Source organism: Dicentrarchus labrax, unplaced genomic scaffold (assembly GCF_905237075.1).
Source record: "Dicentrarchus labrax unplaced genomic scaffold, dlabrax2021, whole genome shotgun sequence".
Classification (NCBI taxonomy): Eukaryota; Metazoa; Chordata; class Actinopteri; family Moronidae; genus Dicentrarchus; species Dicentrarchus labrax.
The window spans coordinates 9,883,567-9,898,607 of NW_026136722.1; the positions used below are offsets into that span (position 1 = coordinate 9,883,567).

At 39.0% G+C, this 15,041-nt stretch overlaps 2 protein-coding genes across 2 annotated transcripts; one reads left to right on the plus strand and one right to left on the minus strand.

Annotated features, from left to right (window-relative positions):
• Positions 1 to 185: 185 nt before the first annotated feature.
• On the minus strand, positions 186 to 9,174 carry LOC127356884 (transmembrane channel-like protein 6). The gene is made up of 20 exons (XM_051388944.1): positions 9,020 to 9,174; positions 8,442 to 8,548; positions 8,213 to 8,338; positions 7,977 to 8,129; positions 7,758 to 7,866; positions 7,587 to 7,674; positions 7,251 to 7,511; positions 6,629 to 6,837; positions 6,397 to 6,541; positions 5,268 to 5,411; positions 4,554 to 4,711; positions 3,913 to 4,003; positions 3,620 to 3,717; positions 3,432 to 3,527; positions 3,261 to 3,336; positions 3,043 to 3,176; positions 1,617 to 1,793; positions 1,380 to 1,458; positions 652 to 733; positions 186 to 529 (listed from the first exon to the last, which is right to left on the minus strand). Exons 1-19 carry the CDS (start codon positions 9,073 to 9,075, stop codon positions 653 to 655), a joined length of 2,388 nt encoding a protein of 795 aa, XP_051244904.1. The 5' UTR covers positions 9,076 to 9,174; the 3' UTR covers positions 186 to 529; position 652.
• A 1,147-nt stretch (positions 9,175 to 10,321) lies between these two features.
• syngr2a (synaptogyrin 2a) lies at positions 10,322 to 13,870 on the plus strand. The gene is made up of 4 exons (XM_051388432.1): positions 10,322 to 10,560; positions 11,928 to 12,165; positions 12,322 to 12,458; positions 12,578 to 13,870. The coding sequence occupies exons 1-4, from the start codon at positions 10,462 to 10,464 to the stop codon at positions 12,764 to 12,766; spliced, it is 663 nt and encodes a 220-aa protein (XP_051244392.1). The 5' UTR covers positions 10,322 to 10,461; the 3' UTR covers positions 12,767 to 13,870.
• Positions 13,871 to 15,041: the final 1,171 nt, after the last annotated feature.

The window sequence follows — 15,041 nt, forward strand, 5'->3', positions numbered from 1 at the left end:
GGTGAACTTAACGTAAGGTAAATGTGCCACATTTATACGCTTTTACAGCCCATTTTTGACAAGAAATACCAAAAAAAAAATGCAAAATCTTAATAAAATACAGTATATGTACAGTAAGTAATTATGAATTTTACATGTTCAGATAACAATGAAAACAATGGTTCCAGATAAGGAGACAGTTGCTATTTGTCAAACTTGCCAAAAACACATTAATTATTTATTATTTATAAACTTAAACATAACACATATAAACAATATACACATCCTGACATACATATGTATAAAAAAAAAAAGAATAATTCAATTATAGTGCTAAAAGCCAGACCTAGTTTGTGTTTGTGTCATCCAGCACATTAACAACTCACCAAACGTGATGCATTGTCATGTATTTGAAAATAACAAACTTGACTGGTTTTGCTTTTGTTCTCAGCTTGTAAGTGATCACTGATGAGATAATATTAAAGCGAAGATGCTTGTCACTGATGATAGCTTGCCATCGCTATGTTGTGAATGTTGTTCAGCCATTACACTGGAGGGAAGGAAGAGGAAAAGGTTTTACATGGAAGACGGTGTAATCGGGCATTGAATTGGCGAGAAAACAAAGGAGATATGTAACAACCAGAAATAGGATACGGTATTGAGACTACCCACCTTATCTATTAGGGGAAATCAGACAGATTTCTTCATAAATGGCTTGCAATTTGGTGATGAGGAACTTTTTGTCTTTACCCTCCTGTATACAAGGATACAATGTTATGTATGTGTCATTTTACAATGCAGGGTATATTGTATAATGAAGTTCAGGTCACAATTCTCTTTATGCTACTTGTAAAAACAAATATGTATATATATATATATATATATATATATATATATATACACACACAGTAAAATTGATTGAATCATAAAAAGATACAAGCTCAATAAGATTAATATCAACATACTATATATGTGTCACTAATTATGGCTCTGTGGATGGCAATGGTGCTCTGTTGGTTGGTCAGTCTGCCACTTTTTGTTCATAACTATTTAATAGATCTCCATGAAATTTGGTAGAGACATTCATGATTCAATCATGATACCAAGATGATTAATCCTACTGACTTTCGTTGTCTGCTAGGATTCATTTAGTTAAGATATCCGTGTCCTTCTCAGGTTGATTTGTAATCTCTTAATTTTCCTTTCTCCAATATGGTTTATGGCCAAATACTTGCAAACACATTCTTTGAGCTGTAAATTGTGTTTAGTGCTAATGAACAACTATTAGCATCTAATCTAAGATTGTGAACAACACTATGCCTCAGTACCGCCTCACAGAGCCACTAGCATGACTGTATACACTCTTGGTCCTGCTTATAAAAATGTTTAATTGTGCATACATTTTCAATTTGCTTTTCTAACCGCCTGATGATTCTCCTTTGGCCATCAACAACTTGAGTGCGAAAATATATCACCATTCTGAAAAAAACAGAAAGAGGAACAAAATCTCTTTAAAATTCAAAGAGCATAAACAGTATTCACATACAGTAGCTCACAAATGTTGTAAGAAGGCCACCACAATGACAAAAGATTGTTGAAACTGGACAGTTCTTGTTTGTGATCATGTCACCACTCACAGAAAGACTCCGCTGGCGAGGAATAAGAACAACGGGTTCTCCAACAGAGAATTGTAGGCCCTGCTGAGCCAGCACAGGATTGGGTGGGAGTTCTCCAGCTGCTGAGCCCACAGCTGCCCTGACTGAAACATTGTGGTCTGATTCCTGAAAGGGCCGCACCCCGACGAGGGTTTAATCCTGTGGACGATAAACAGTGCAAACTGTGGGTTTAAGGAAGATAAAAGGTTATCTAGGGGTCAACAAATCCCATAAAAAAGAACCAAAAATGCGTTCTCTCAATACGTTCTGATAGCCTATTCCTACCCTCTCACCCCCGAGCCCGTTCATTTCTAGACATAAATCTTTAAAGGAAAAGTTTGGTATTTTGGGAAATACACTTATTATTTTTGTACAGCAAATAAGAGTACACACAAACAACTGGTGAGCTTATGTTAGTACAAAGCCCGGAAACAGGGAGAAGCAGCAAGCAGGGATCTGTACAAAAAACGAAGAACAAAAATGGAAATCTCCCATTTGACGGGCAGTTATGTGCAAGACTATTAACTCAGCAACTGGCCAAGAAATAGTGTTGACAATAAACCCTGTAGATGTTTGAACTGTCGTTTTTACAAGTACTGGTAAGCGGATTCTGTCACCTTGTTTTGTACAAGGTACAGGCCAGGCTAGCTGTTTCCCCCTGTTTCCAGTCTTTGTGCTAAACTAACCTAACCAGCTGTTCATGGTAGCTTTATATCTGCCATACCAACACAAGAGTGGTAACGGTCTTCTCATTTAACTCCTACAAACAAAGTGAATGAGCGTATTTCACAAAAGTAAACTATTCATTTAAAAATTGGTCAGAAATTTTAAAGGTTTAATTTTTTTTTTTTTCTTCTGCATTTGTTTGGGACTACTTTAGAGCTGTATTTACAGCACCAGAAAAGTACACAATTTACTCAAAACAACCAACAGTGCCCATTTTCATTGTAATGAAGGAACATGTCACCCGCTGTGAGGCTAAGTGATGGGTTTTTTGACAACAATAGAGGCAATCATACTTTGGCTACACAGGAAATACTTTCATTTGTGACAATAAGAAAAACACAGAATATAGTCTCATACTTTAAGGGTAATATCTGGTGAAACAGTCTTCTTGAACAGTACAGGAGGGCAATGCCAGGGCACCAACCCCAATTGCCAGTATGGATTGTGGATATCGAAATGTGACTATAACCTCATATTCTCTCATTCATTACCTAAAATCTATCACGCTAGTACAATATGCTGTGTATTCTTGGAACACAATGGCGTGTGTCAGAATAATGTGTTCAAAACCCATTTTTAGCAAGCTATGTGTGTCTGAATTTGTGGAATTTACTCATGCCCTTGGTGTGGAAACAGCTTGCAGGCATTACAGTAACTTAGGGACATTGTTTGTTGCACGCACGTCCAAATTGCATAGGTGATAGACACGGCAGCACCAAGAAATGAGGGGAAGCACAAAAGGCAGATGAATAGTGTAGTCATCTGACTGGCCCTCCAGGGTTTTCTTGACGCCTGACAGTTGAGCAGTAGACTGTTCTGAGGGAGAAACGAGAAAAGAATTTAAGTTTCGGTAATCTAAGAAGACGCATGTAACGTTGAAACAACCCCTGATGTACCAACCTTCTTCATGTAAAACAGCACAAACAGTTTTATGATCTGGACTGCGGGAAGCAGTGGCGCAAACAGCACCCCGAGCCTGGAAAGAAGACCATTAATGTTTAATTAATAATGTTTTTTTAAGTCAAAGATATAATGTGTTTCAGTGATGGTGGTGTAATGCTGTGCAATTACCAAATCAGAGTTTGTCCGTATATGAGCTCCAGCACGTTGCGAGCAATGTCAAACACTGGCTTCCTGTTCCTTTTCAGCACTTTCTTGGAAAAGAGTCTACGGGGAAGACGCTTAGCAGTCAGTAAATGGTGAACAGTAAGAACAGAATCAAAAGATATATATTATTCGTGGATAAAGCGACAACTTGCCTCCACAAGTACTCTCCCAAAAAAGTATAAAGCACTGTGAAGATAAAGTCCATCAGGAGTAGGCGATACAGTTCTTGCCCCACAAAGCTCTCCCAACACTGTGGATAACAGAGGCATAAATATAAAAAATCTACTGGAAGTGGATTTAAGGATTTAATCTCAAATAGGGTTAACATTGGGGCTACTTTGCCTTTTGCATAATACCTCTTGTGTTCAAACACACAATCTTTTAGGAATGAGTAGCATTACACAGTGAAACAACTATAATTATGAGAAATTCACATGTTTGTAACCTGTATACCACGACTTTCTGGTTCCACAGCAATTCTTCCAAGCCATCGGAAACACAGCACTCCGAGAACACTGACCTTCAACAACAGGTTCCTGAGGGAAATATGGATGAGATATTCTATTTGAAAAAAATATATTTTTCTTTTCACAATACAATAAAACCTCACAGAATAAAACTGATGATGGATAATTGTCGTGTTTGCTAGGGGACAGATCTCAAATGCCAAATATATAAAAATGTGAATTTGGAGAATTTGGAGACTTATGATGGGTAGACTATAAATAAAGCATCCACATTTATGATGAGGCAATGAACGCTCCACATTTAAAAGATACCAGAGATAACATTTCACAAGTCTATGCTCAGGAACTCATTTTAGTTTGGTTGATTTTTTTTATATATGTGTTGCCCTTTTCATATTTTGTTTTTTGTATTGTATTATTGTACTGTTTATTCATCTATTGCCTATTCTCTACAGTGTGTATTTTGGTTACTATTGTGCACTTCTGAGATGTACCTAAAACCTTTTCCTTTAAAAAAAATACAAAACCTTAAAATGGCAAGAAATAAAAAGGTGAAAATCACTTATGCAAATTAACAATTGAAGAGAACATGATGTGGTTCCACAGTTCTTCTTCTCACCTAAAGATGGAGACATAGACTCGAACACTGGGTGACTCATGACTCTCCAGCCAAGCACACAGGTTGAAGAGGCCGGGGAGCAACAGATTAATGCCCGACACCACAGCAGACAAGAGCAGCAGCTCAGTTTCTTTAAATGGACTCCGCTTAATGGTGGCCTGTGAAGGGACGGACGAATCACAGTGAGGGTTGCAAACTAGGGTTTTCAAAAGTATTGATACTTTATATAGGGGAGAGTGGGGTAAGATGAGCCATTTTTCATATTTAGGATCACTATGTCAAATGTCTGCTGTGATTTAATTTGCATATTTAATTTAGCGAGTTTGCAAATCACGAGAAAAAATGCATGAAAAGAATACCACATGTCAATTTTTTTGATGTTATATCTGTGAAATACTACCAGTAGATAATATTTTCCTGTCATGGTGGCAGAATTTCTTCAAAGGGAACTGCTGCGTTCAACATACTTCCTCCAATAGCTTAATAAGAATTGTTCTGGATGGGTTTTCATGCAATGCAGTTTCATAAAACACCAGCAGAGTAAAATTTACCAGGAAAGAAAAAGCAGAAGTAAATAAACTGTGGTGAGAAGGCGTTATTTTCATGGTAGTCTTGAGAAAAATGCTACTTGGGGGCCGTATGTCTGCTCAAATGTGCAAAAAGAATATCTGTCATGTCTGGCTGCACAGCAGTTGTTGCGCTGTTTCCTCTAACCTCTGATAGGTGGTAGACTGCCATGGCACTCAGGGAGATGCTCGCCAGAGATGTAGCCCACGCAATCAGATGCACTACGAGGCGGCCGAGTCTCTGCATGCAGCTCTTTTCATCTTCCCCACTGATCATCTCAGATAACAGCTCCTGTTGGAAAGGCAGCAGTTTGTAGTGTGAGACGACTACATTTGAAAGATCTTCACAGTGTGAACCTGTGATCAGCACATGTGTGTCAGCTATGTCGTAAGTCTGTCAACTGAGAAAGCCGCCATCGGTGTACGATAACAGATACTTCCTTTATAAGAAAATTGATTTCTTTAGCATATGTGTGCATGATGGGGAGCCTACTTTAACCAGTCAGTCCCAGCAGACCCTGATCTACCTCTCTGTTAATCAACATATCAATAGCTCTGATACATGTAGTTATTATGGCAATCCAATCGACACATGAGCATCTCAGTTTGGTTATGTTTCATTCTTCTTGATGCTGTTACAGGGTGTAAATAGTTGACTGAATGGTTGCATCTTGTTTATGATGCCTTTATTAAATTCCCTCATTCTTAGTTGTAGACCCTTGAACCCTCTGAAGTAAAGAGTAAAATTTACTTTAACTGTTATTTTACTTTGCTTTAAAGACAAAATAATGCTGACATTGTTCAAGTTAAAGGCCGTGATAATGAATTGGCAACTGTAAGATTAGCTGTGGTTTCATTCATGAAGCGTAGTAATGTGTGCACTCCACATGTGCATGGTGGTATATTGATCCTTATTTTAAAAATGATAACCCAGCTAATAATAATTTACAAAATACAACTGTAATCTGAATCCGTATTCTGTAATGGATTACAGTTACTGTGTTTTGTATTTGAGTTTACATTACTCTGTTAAATGTAATCTGTTACTCCCCAAATGTGTTCATAGTTCTAAGCTAATGAGAGACTTTAAACAGTTTCCTGTGTGAAAACCAAACTATAGTGTGACAAAGTGACCAGCAGATATCTAACACTGAGTCATCAACGCCTCTGCCTTAAATGCTTTTAAAGAAGCCAGTTTATTGTATGTTTTAAATGGCTCACACGGATGCTTCTGAAATAAAAGTGAGTCAAATTAAATATTCACATGACTGAGTTACTTTGAGCTGAGTGCTGATTTTCTCAGACTGAAGTCGGACGGACATCTTCTTGCTGACTTTAAAGTCCCAGGAGCAAAAAACCTTTGCCGGCAGATCCCCATTGGACTTGAGGACACAATAGCTTCTCCCAACGGACGTGGAAATGCTGCAGGAGAACGATATAGCCATAAAATACACACAGCAGATGGGCCAAAAGAAAATGAAAGCAAAAGTAATTCACTTATTGTCTAACCTGTGCACCAGGATGATGCAAACAGTGATGAAGGAGATAACGATGGTGAAGAAATAGGCTGCAGGCATGCTGTACGGCACTGTCTGGGACTTGACTTCTGCACAGACCGGCAGATCTTGTGATCCAACAGAGGAGCTGTTTTTTTTGCCAGTTTTGATGGTGATGTTGTTGTAGTAGCCGTAAAACATCACACTCTGAGAGAGATAACCCTGCCAGAATGTAAAGACATGGCATGAGACAGTTGAAACACGATACAAATGTGTGAAAATTCAAAAAGTGAAAAGTGAATTGTGGCATCTATTTAAACAGCAGAAGGTATTATCTAATTTTGACTTTGTTTGAGTTCCTTTTACAAAGGAAATTAAGTATTCATTGTTTCGCACAGTGTGTATCCTACCTCAGAAATAAACAAGATTATATGATTTCTATCATTTCTGTAATAAAATATAAGACAAAATGTATTATAAAGGAATCTTTTTCAGTCTCTAGTCTCATGAGAAAATCTTATTGTGAACCCAGTATCATGAATTATATCAAATTGAGTGTATTTTTACATCCCTATTTGACAAGGGAGAAATAATCATGTATGCTCTGCTCCTGATGTAACATACAGCCATCTTACCGTGCCTGTGAGAAGGTCTAGGCCAGTGAAAGTGTCCAGATGAGAGTCATAAAGGGGTGGGGGATTGACGGCTTGAGGGAAGACCAGGAACAGGCCGTTGATGACAAAGAGGAGGAGGTTAAAGAGCAGGAGGGTCCGTAGAAACAGGAAGTACGAGAGCACCCCGGTTCCGAAACGTCCACTCAGTCTCTTCATGGGAGAATGCCACAGCTGGAGGGAACTGAGGATGGGGAGGCATCTGAACAGGCAGTGACGCCAATTCTGAGGGCAGGAAAACAGTGTATGACTGATACACACAAGCAAAAAAATTGTTTATACCTTTTCATTTGTACTCACCCTTGAGATGTACATGCTTAGATGACTGTAGCATGGGATATTTCTGCTGAAGAGTGAACTTTCTGCTACGCCGCTGAAAGCAAGTCGCCTAATAAAAGATAGGTGAAGGTGTTTACAGTGGTAGCAGCTGCATTTTGCCGGTCATGGAAGGTTTTTCAGTGCCTCATTTACCTGATTTCCATCTTATCTGCCAGGCTAAGAGGCATGGCTCGCAGCTTGCGCATGCCCTCACTCGCTGAGAGGCCTCGGAGGTTGGACACCAACTGCTCCTTCTTGTTTTCTGTAAACCAAAAGTTAGGAAACACCAAATTATCTGCTGCACCCGATCTGCTGACAGCTGCAGTTGTCTAATATTCGGAGCAATTAGTGCTTTGGCATTTTTTAGTCCACCTTCAGTACTGATTTCCTCCATATCTGCCTGGACAGTGTCCTCCTGGATTGTTCTGGAGGTGTGGGGAGAGACATGGGAGGAGGTCTGGTGTTGGTGTAGCTGAGACTGACCTGAGCGTCTGGTACGCCGGGAAATTAATGCACTATTTGGCCCTGTGTGGACAAGGAATATAAATGTTAGAGTTCTTAAATGAACACCCTCAACAGTTAGACAGTAGAGAAAGGTTTGTCCTCACCTTCAGTGCGACTTGGCATTGAGGAGAGGACCTTTAGGGTAGCAGCTGACCAGCGGTTCCTCTGCAGAGAGGACACCTGCTCCCTGTCAAGTGTCTCGCCTCTCATGTGGCCATCAATTGCATTGTCTAATCAGCAGTAAATGTTATTTTTTTTAATCATTTAAAACAATTATAGATGTTACAAATGAAACCGCAGTGGCAGTTAACGTCAGACATTGTGTATTTGTACCTGTGCATTCCCTAAAATCATCCCTTTGTGGAGATTTATTGGTGTGGGCTGCTGGCTGTTCAACGAGCTGGAAGGAGTTCTGACCTGGATCACCTTCTCCGAGGTCACTGGAGGAAAAGTAGCCATCAGAAGAAATGACTCAGAGTCCCAAAGGTTTTGTGCCCTCAGTGGAGCAGCATGTATATACGACAAGTTGTAATTTAATGTAATTATTCCATGGCAATTGATCATTTTACAGAACTCACATACTTTAAAGCTTGACTGATTTCAAGTTTCAAATACAAAAGAGCCTCAAAAGTTGGAAGACTTAGCTGTGAAAGCACTGAAAAAGATCTGTCCGTCGTGGACTTGAACGAACATCATGAAGATGTGTGTGAATTATATACAGCATAGAAAATGAAACTACAGTTTAGTAACACATTCTGATACATTTATTCCACTGGTAGCAGCTACATTATGTGCAGTGCAAAATTAAAACAAAGTGCATTAGCCCACCTGAGCAGGAGGATGCAGAGGAAATGCCGCGTACACCTAAACAACAAGTAAAGCAACTCTAAAATGAAATCTTATAAACTTACTCATAGTCAGAATCCATTTGACAAATGTTGACACTGAAGCTCACACCGTGGGCCATGGTCCGTGAGGTTTCTCTGTTTGATGCAAACAGTGCAGTACAGTAGGCCACAGAGCAATGGTTTAACGCTTACATTGTTGCAGTCTATTCTTGACAGTCAAAAACACAACATAGTCACTTCCTCTATCTCTCTCACTCTCTCTGCGCACAGCTGTGCCTTATTTGCAATTGATACGAAGTTAGCTGTCTGCATCTGATGAAGTGCAATCACTTAAGGATCTATGATATGCCTTTTATGGGGGGGGGGGGGGTCCAAAGGGACATGGTAAATTAATAAGTAATACATGTTATAATAATAATAATAATGATACACTTTCATCAAAAATTATAGAATACTTCTTGGCATTGTGTCTGTCTTGAAGCTAGTTGGAGTAGACCTGGGCCTTCAGAATAATGAGTGCTCATTGCCCTCTAGTGGCCATAATGAGGAACTTCAACACAACGTTTAACTAGCCAACCCAGTGTTTATGTCGTAGTAGTGAAGCAAAAACACTGGAAAAAACAGAAGACACTAAACATAACATTTACAAAATAAAAAATAAAAAAACAGAGTTCAGATCAGTAAAAGCAAGTCTAAAGTAAAATAATGATGAACAATATTATTATTGGAATGTAATGTATTTCATATACTTGGGAAGGTTTCAGACTTCAGCTTTTAGACCTGATAACATATTAATGTCTAGTGAATACTGTCAAAATAAAGTTACCAAAAGATGCCAACAGAAACGGGCAACCAAATTATTGTGAAATATTCAGTGTTTTTGTTATTATAGTAAGAGACTACCGCTCCACATGCTTTAACTGTAGGTGTGTTTATTCTGATTATTGTAGAGGTATTATTGAGGGTATTCTATGAAAATAAAATTAGTTTATTATTAGTCGGTTGTGTTGGATTCCCCATATGTGTCTTTTGCATATTACTTTTGTAATGGCAACAAAGTTAACTCAAATCAACTCAACTCAGCTCAACTGAATATAATGTAGCCTACAATCAAACAATATGAACCTTTGCACCTTGTAAAATAAACAGCCCTGCAATAAACACTATGTACTGGGAATGTTTTATTTTCCAAAAGTAAATTAAAGCCACTCTTGCTTCACAAGGTTACAAACACATAAGGCCGTTTAAAATGTTTATTTTTAGATGCATTCCCCCTAATATTTCCGATTGAAAAACGCACCACGAATATTACTACGGCACTTTCTTCTCGGTGGCGCGGGTTTTTTCATGAGGAGCGCTTGAACGCACCACAGCAGGGGCGGTCTTCGAGAAGTTGTCAGGAAGCTGTCTGACAAAACGAAACTTTCCCTAACTTTGACAGGAGACTTTAGCAGCCTTAAATTGCTCGACAGGCGTTTTGTTTAGTTTTTGTTGGGGTGGAAAAGATGCAGGGCAGTGCTTACGGTGCCTCGTTGGCTGGCGGTGCTTTTGATATCGAGAGTTTTATAAAGCAGCCTCAGACCATTTTGCGCTGCCTGAGCTGGGTGAGTCACTACACGGAAACGTTAGCATCAAAGTTAGCCAGCTGTCACATCACCGACTTTTACCTTAAGTTAACAGATGTGACCTGCCAGTGTCGACGCAAATTGGTAAATTGTACACCTTGTTAGCTTTCCGAGGTGTCGACAGTGTGCATGAACCGGGGGTTCGGTTGAAAACTCAAAAACATTTTAACGTGAAGTGAAAATTAAGATTTTATTCGCTTTAGCACTTGTTGATATTGGCTAACGTCAAGCTAGCATGAGCCAGGTGCTGTGTCACCGCACTTACTGCCACTCTCCCACCTGATGTTGGGATTTGTTTGTTATTATTGTTGGTTTCTCTGGTTGGTTAAAGTGCACCTGGAAGAGTTAAAGCTTATAAAAGGTTTGGTGGTTTGAGAAAAAGACCAGGAATTGAAACTTTTCCCAGCGTCATCTGTTGTGCTCCACTTCTCTGCACAGTTGTTTTTAAATGCGTGAACCCACCATACAGGTAGATTGAGCTGTATGGTGGAACAATTATTATAATGCACTTTTATTTATGTTGCACTCTTCAAAAACTGCATTTACAAGGTGCTTTAAAATAAGACTATATATATATATAAATTGAACTAAGTTAAAACAATGGAAATTATTGGTTAATCACTAAAAGTTTTTAAAAAGGACTGTTTTGTAAAGAAGATAGAGTTAGTTTCCTTTATGTCTTCAGACAAGTCCTTTCAAACTCCAGTGAGCTCAGACAACAAAGTCTTCCTCCTTTCTTGATTATTATTATATCTATGTAAGTATCTAAGGGATCTTTGGTATGGAGGAGGAAGTAAGACATTAAAAGAAAAAAAAAAAAGTAAAACATTTAATCTGTAAGATTGATTCAATGTTTGGAAACAAAAAGTAGGTGTGAGAGCTCAAGGTGACGTCCTCAGGTGTCTTGGTTTTGGTCCAGTTAACAGTTTAAAACGCGGAGAAGCAAGCAAACCGTTTACATTTGAGGATATAATATTTAATCCTATTTGCTTGGCTACATTGAAGATGACTCATTTATCTCAATTGTTGCTGATTTTGCTTTTCTTGTCATTGTATTAACTTTGTGTGGAAAGTGGATCAGGAACAAGGGTCACTCAGAACCACAGAACATGTCGCTCTTTTGTGTTTTTTTATTACAGTGTTCAAAGAGATCAGGAATTGAAACTTTTCCAGCGTCATCTGCTCAGCTCCACTTGTCTCAACTGGCTGTTTTTAAATTGTTTTTATTTTATGGTGAAAGCTTTCTTGTAATGTGAATCATGTGATAAGAATCACATGGCCCCAACATGCATCCCCCCCCCCACCACCTCCCTGTGGCATTAATCCTTTGTGTCCCTTCTTTGCAGTTATTCTCCATTGTGGTCTTTGCAACCATCACAGCAGAAGGGTACATCAACCCGACGACCAAGGATGAGACCAAGTGCATGTTCAACAACAACGACAGCGCCTGCAGCTACGGGGTCGGAATCGGGGTCCTGGCCTTCTTGGCTTGTGTCATCTTTTTCATACTGGATGCCTACTTCCCGCAGATCAGCAATGCCAAAGAGAGAAAATTAATCGTTATAGGAGATTTGGTCTTCTCAGGTGAGAGTCAGGTTTCACTGCAGACTGCTTACACTCGAATAAAGGAACTGTGCCCCAGAAACAGGAAGTGCACTGTAGTTGCAGTTAATGCTGTCATTGTGTTTAGTTGTTAAACCTTATTTATTTCTCTGCTTTGACATTTTTATCACGGGGCAGCGGTGTGGACGTTCCTGTGGTTCATCTGCTTCTGTGTCCTGGCCAACCAGTGGTCCAAAACCAGCAACGACCTTGCCGGCGCTGGCGATGCTGCCCGGGCTGTCATTGCCTTCTCCTTCTTCTCCATCGCCACCTGGGTGAGCTTCTCGTCTCCCACGTTGCCACGTGTGACCAGCATTTGACTAACAAAATCACACGATAACCCACAAATGAGCTGGTGGAAAGTCCACTTACTAATTTAGACTTCTCTCAACAGGCCTTCCTGTCCTACTTTGCGTACAGAAGGTATTGCCAAGGCGTCAGTGAGTTTGACCAGGAGTACAGAGACCCAGCCAACGACCACACCACTCCATACCCGCCTGCTCAGTACCCCACAGGCTACCAGCAGTCGCCTTTCCCCCAAAGCCAGGAGCAACCAGGAGAGTACCAGCCTCCAACTTACTGAAGGACTGAGATTCAAATGCGTGAATCCAACAGGGGAGTTTTCTTTTTTAAATAAAGATGTGTGCCAATGGTTTCATTTACAGACTGATCTCTGCACTCCCATTTTTCTTCCTGCAGAACGTGTTTGCATATTTGTGGGGGCACTGATTTTTTTGTTTTTGTTTCATGGTCGTAAGTCGTTTGGTGGATGTTTGCTGTGTTGTTCAGAGTGCCATGCACAGCAGGTGAAATATATATTTTTTTTTGTTAGAAGAAGATTGTGTTGGTAAGAGAGTATGGCCACGCCATTGTTGTCTTTGTACCAAATCAACTGTAGTTATTTCAGAGCCCCCTTTTTTTTTTGTTTCCACTTTTGAGTGCAATTTGAGTGTTTATTTAGATGAACAATTGAATTTTTTTTTTTTTATGAATATGTTACTGTTTAGTACATATAAATAAGTTTCCATTACTCTCAGATTCATATACAGCAGTTCAACAACCGTAATGTAAGTGAAACACTTATTAAACAACAAAACAAACCCATAATATTTAATCAGTGGGTGCATCGAACATGTTCCCTAACTACTGTAATGTGTTTGTGTCTTAATCGCTAAATAATCAACCACTGAAAAATGGCGCATATGCACTGAAAAACACAGTCCATTACTTTGGGTCATGTAATTGCCAATATCTGATCTAAGATTGTTAATTTTAATGTTTCATTTAATATTTAAGGGTGTTTTGTTTTAAGGGTAGCCAAAGCATTCATTTATATCGGCTTCCTCTGTAGATGTTTAACGTGCCTTACTTGAGTGCAGTTTTTAAAAAAAACATCCCATTCAGCAACTGTTTCAGCCATAATTAGATTTCAGGAATTCATTGATTGGGGTAAATTGATATATTTATTATCTTAAACCTTTCAGTCCAGGGATATGACAATCAAATAGTAATTGTTTTCTACATTGCTTTTTCCTCTTGCTTTTCTCACACTGTAGTTGTACCTTTTACATGAGTGGCAGTTTCACTGTTGTACTCAGTGGCTTTACAATGATTGCTCATTAAAGTGCCTTGTACAGTATTCTGTATCACGCAGGGTTTGCCAAATAAAAACTGTTCTTGTTTTCAACATCTTGGTGAGCCCACAGTGTGTATCATCTTCTAAAGAATGAGCCGGACTCTGCCGGGCTGTGCTCCTTTGGCAAATATTTGAGTAGTAAAGGTGTGGGAGCTGTGGGGAGAGCACCGTAATGACTTTGAGACAATAGAATATACAGTACGCAAACTTTACAGAAGAACTAAACAAAGATTAAATTCTACAACTACACCATGTCTAGATTATAACTGATTTACTTTTTACCAAAACATTTAGTGAGGTCTGGAAAACCACATTTCCCATTTATTGTATTAAAAACTGCAGAATCAGTTTCACCATTTGCAGATGCAGAAGCTCTGCAAAATGTATGTAAGACATACATTTCTCTGATTCTTCCCATACAAATTTCTTTTATAAAACAATCAAAAAGAAACTATTAACAATAACCCACAGTTTTGCCTCTCTTGGCTTAATTTCTCCAATATATATTATCCATTGTTGTGATAATTGATCAAGGAATAACTTTTCTTCAAGCATATTATAGGAGCCTTTTCCTTCCATGACTAAATACATTTCTTTGCAAACTAATCATATTCCTGGACTTTATGTTAGGAAAAAGATCACACCTAGCTTTTAAAAGATACAGACATGGATTAATATTAACCTCAATAACACTGATTTCCAAAAACAACTCAATTTCTGCAGCCTCATGTCTTTGTCTGTGTGTTGCCCCTCAAAAGAGTAACTGATTCTACATTTCTGATCTTCCCAAATACATTTTTTAAAAACTTTGTCACGATAAAAAGATAATACGTTTTTAAAGTGGCAGTAGGTCATTTTTACAAAAATATTTCTTTTGTCATATTTGCTGAAACTTTCACTATATCCTGACAGAAGTACACGAGACACATAATCTGTGGAAAATCAGGCTCCCCTGGCTCATTGTAGTGCTCCTGATAGTGTTTGCAAGAATCCACTGAGTCTGAATGAAAGCAACCAATCGGAGCCATGAAAGAAGCATCAAGCACAGATCCTTCAAGACCTCCTAGTTCTGTCTTTCTCTGCTCTGATTGGTTGTTTTCGTCCAGGCCCGGTGGATTCTTACAAATGCCATTAGGAGTGCTAGAAGGAGCCATAACAACCTGATTTTTTTCACAGATTATCTGTTGCATTGTACGACTGTCAGGACACTGAATTATTATTT

What these genes read in the sequence shown, in the direction of transcription:
- syngr2a (XM_051388432.1), top strand. Translation starts at nt 10,462, where the DNA reads ATGCAGGGCAGTGCTTACGGTGCCTCGTTGGCTGGCGGTGCTTTTGAT. An exon ending in AGGAGATTTGGTCTTCTCAG is followed by an intron (nt 12,166 to 12,321) that starts GTGAGAGTCAGG and finishes ATCACGGGGCAG; the next exon opens with CGGTGTGGACGTTCCTGTGG. An exon ending in TCTTCTCCATCGCCACCTGG is followed by an intron (nt 12,459 to 12,577) that starts GTGAGCTTCTCG and finishes TTCTCTCAACAG; the next exon opens with GCCTTCCTGTCCTACTTTGC.
- LOC127356884 (XM_051388944.1), bottom strand. Translation starts at nt 9,075, where the DNA reads ATGGCCCACGGTGTGAGCTTCAGTGTCAACATTTGTCAAATGGATTCT. An exon ending in GCAGATAAGATGGAAATCAG is followed by an intron (nt 7,675 to 7,757) that starts GTAAATGAGGCA and finishes ATCTTTTATTAG; the next exon opens with GCGACTTGCTTTCAGCGGCG. An exon ending in TAGACCTTCTCACAGGCACG is followed by an intron (nt 6,838 to 7,250) that starts GTAAGATGGCTG and finishes ACATTCTGGCAG; the next exon opens with GGTTATCTCTCTCAGAGTGT.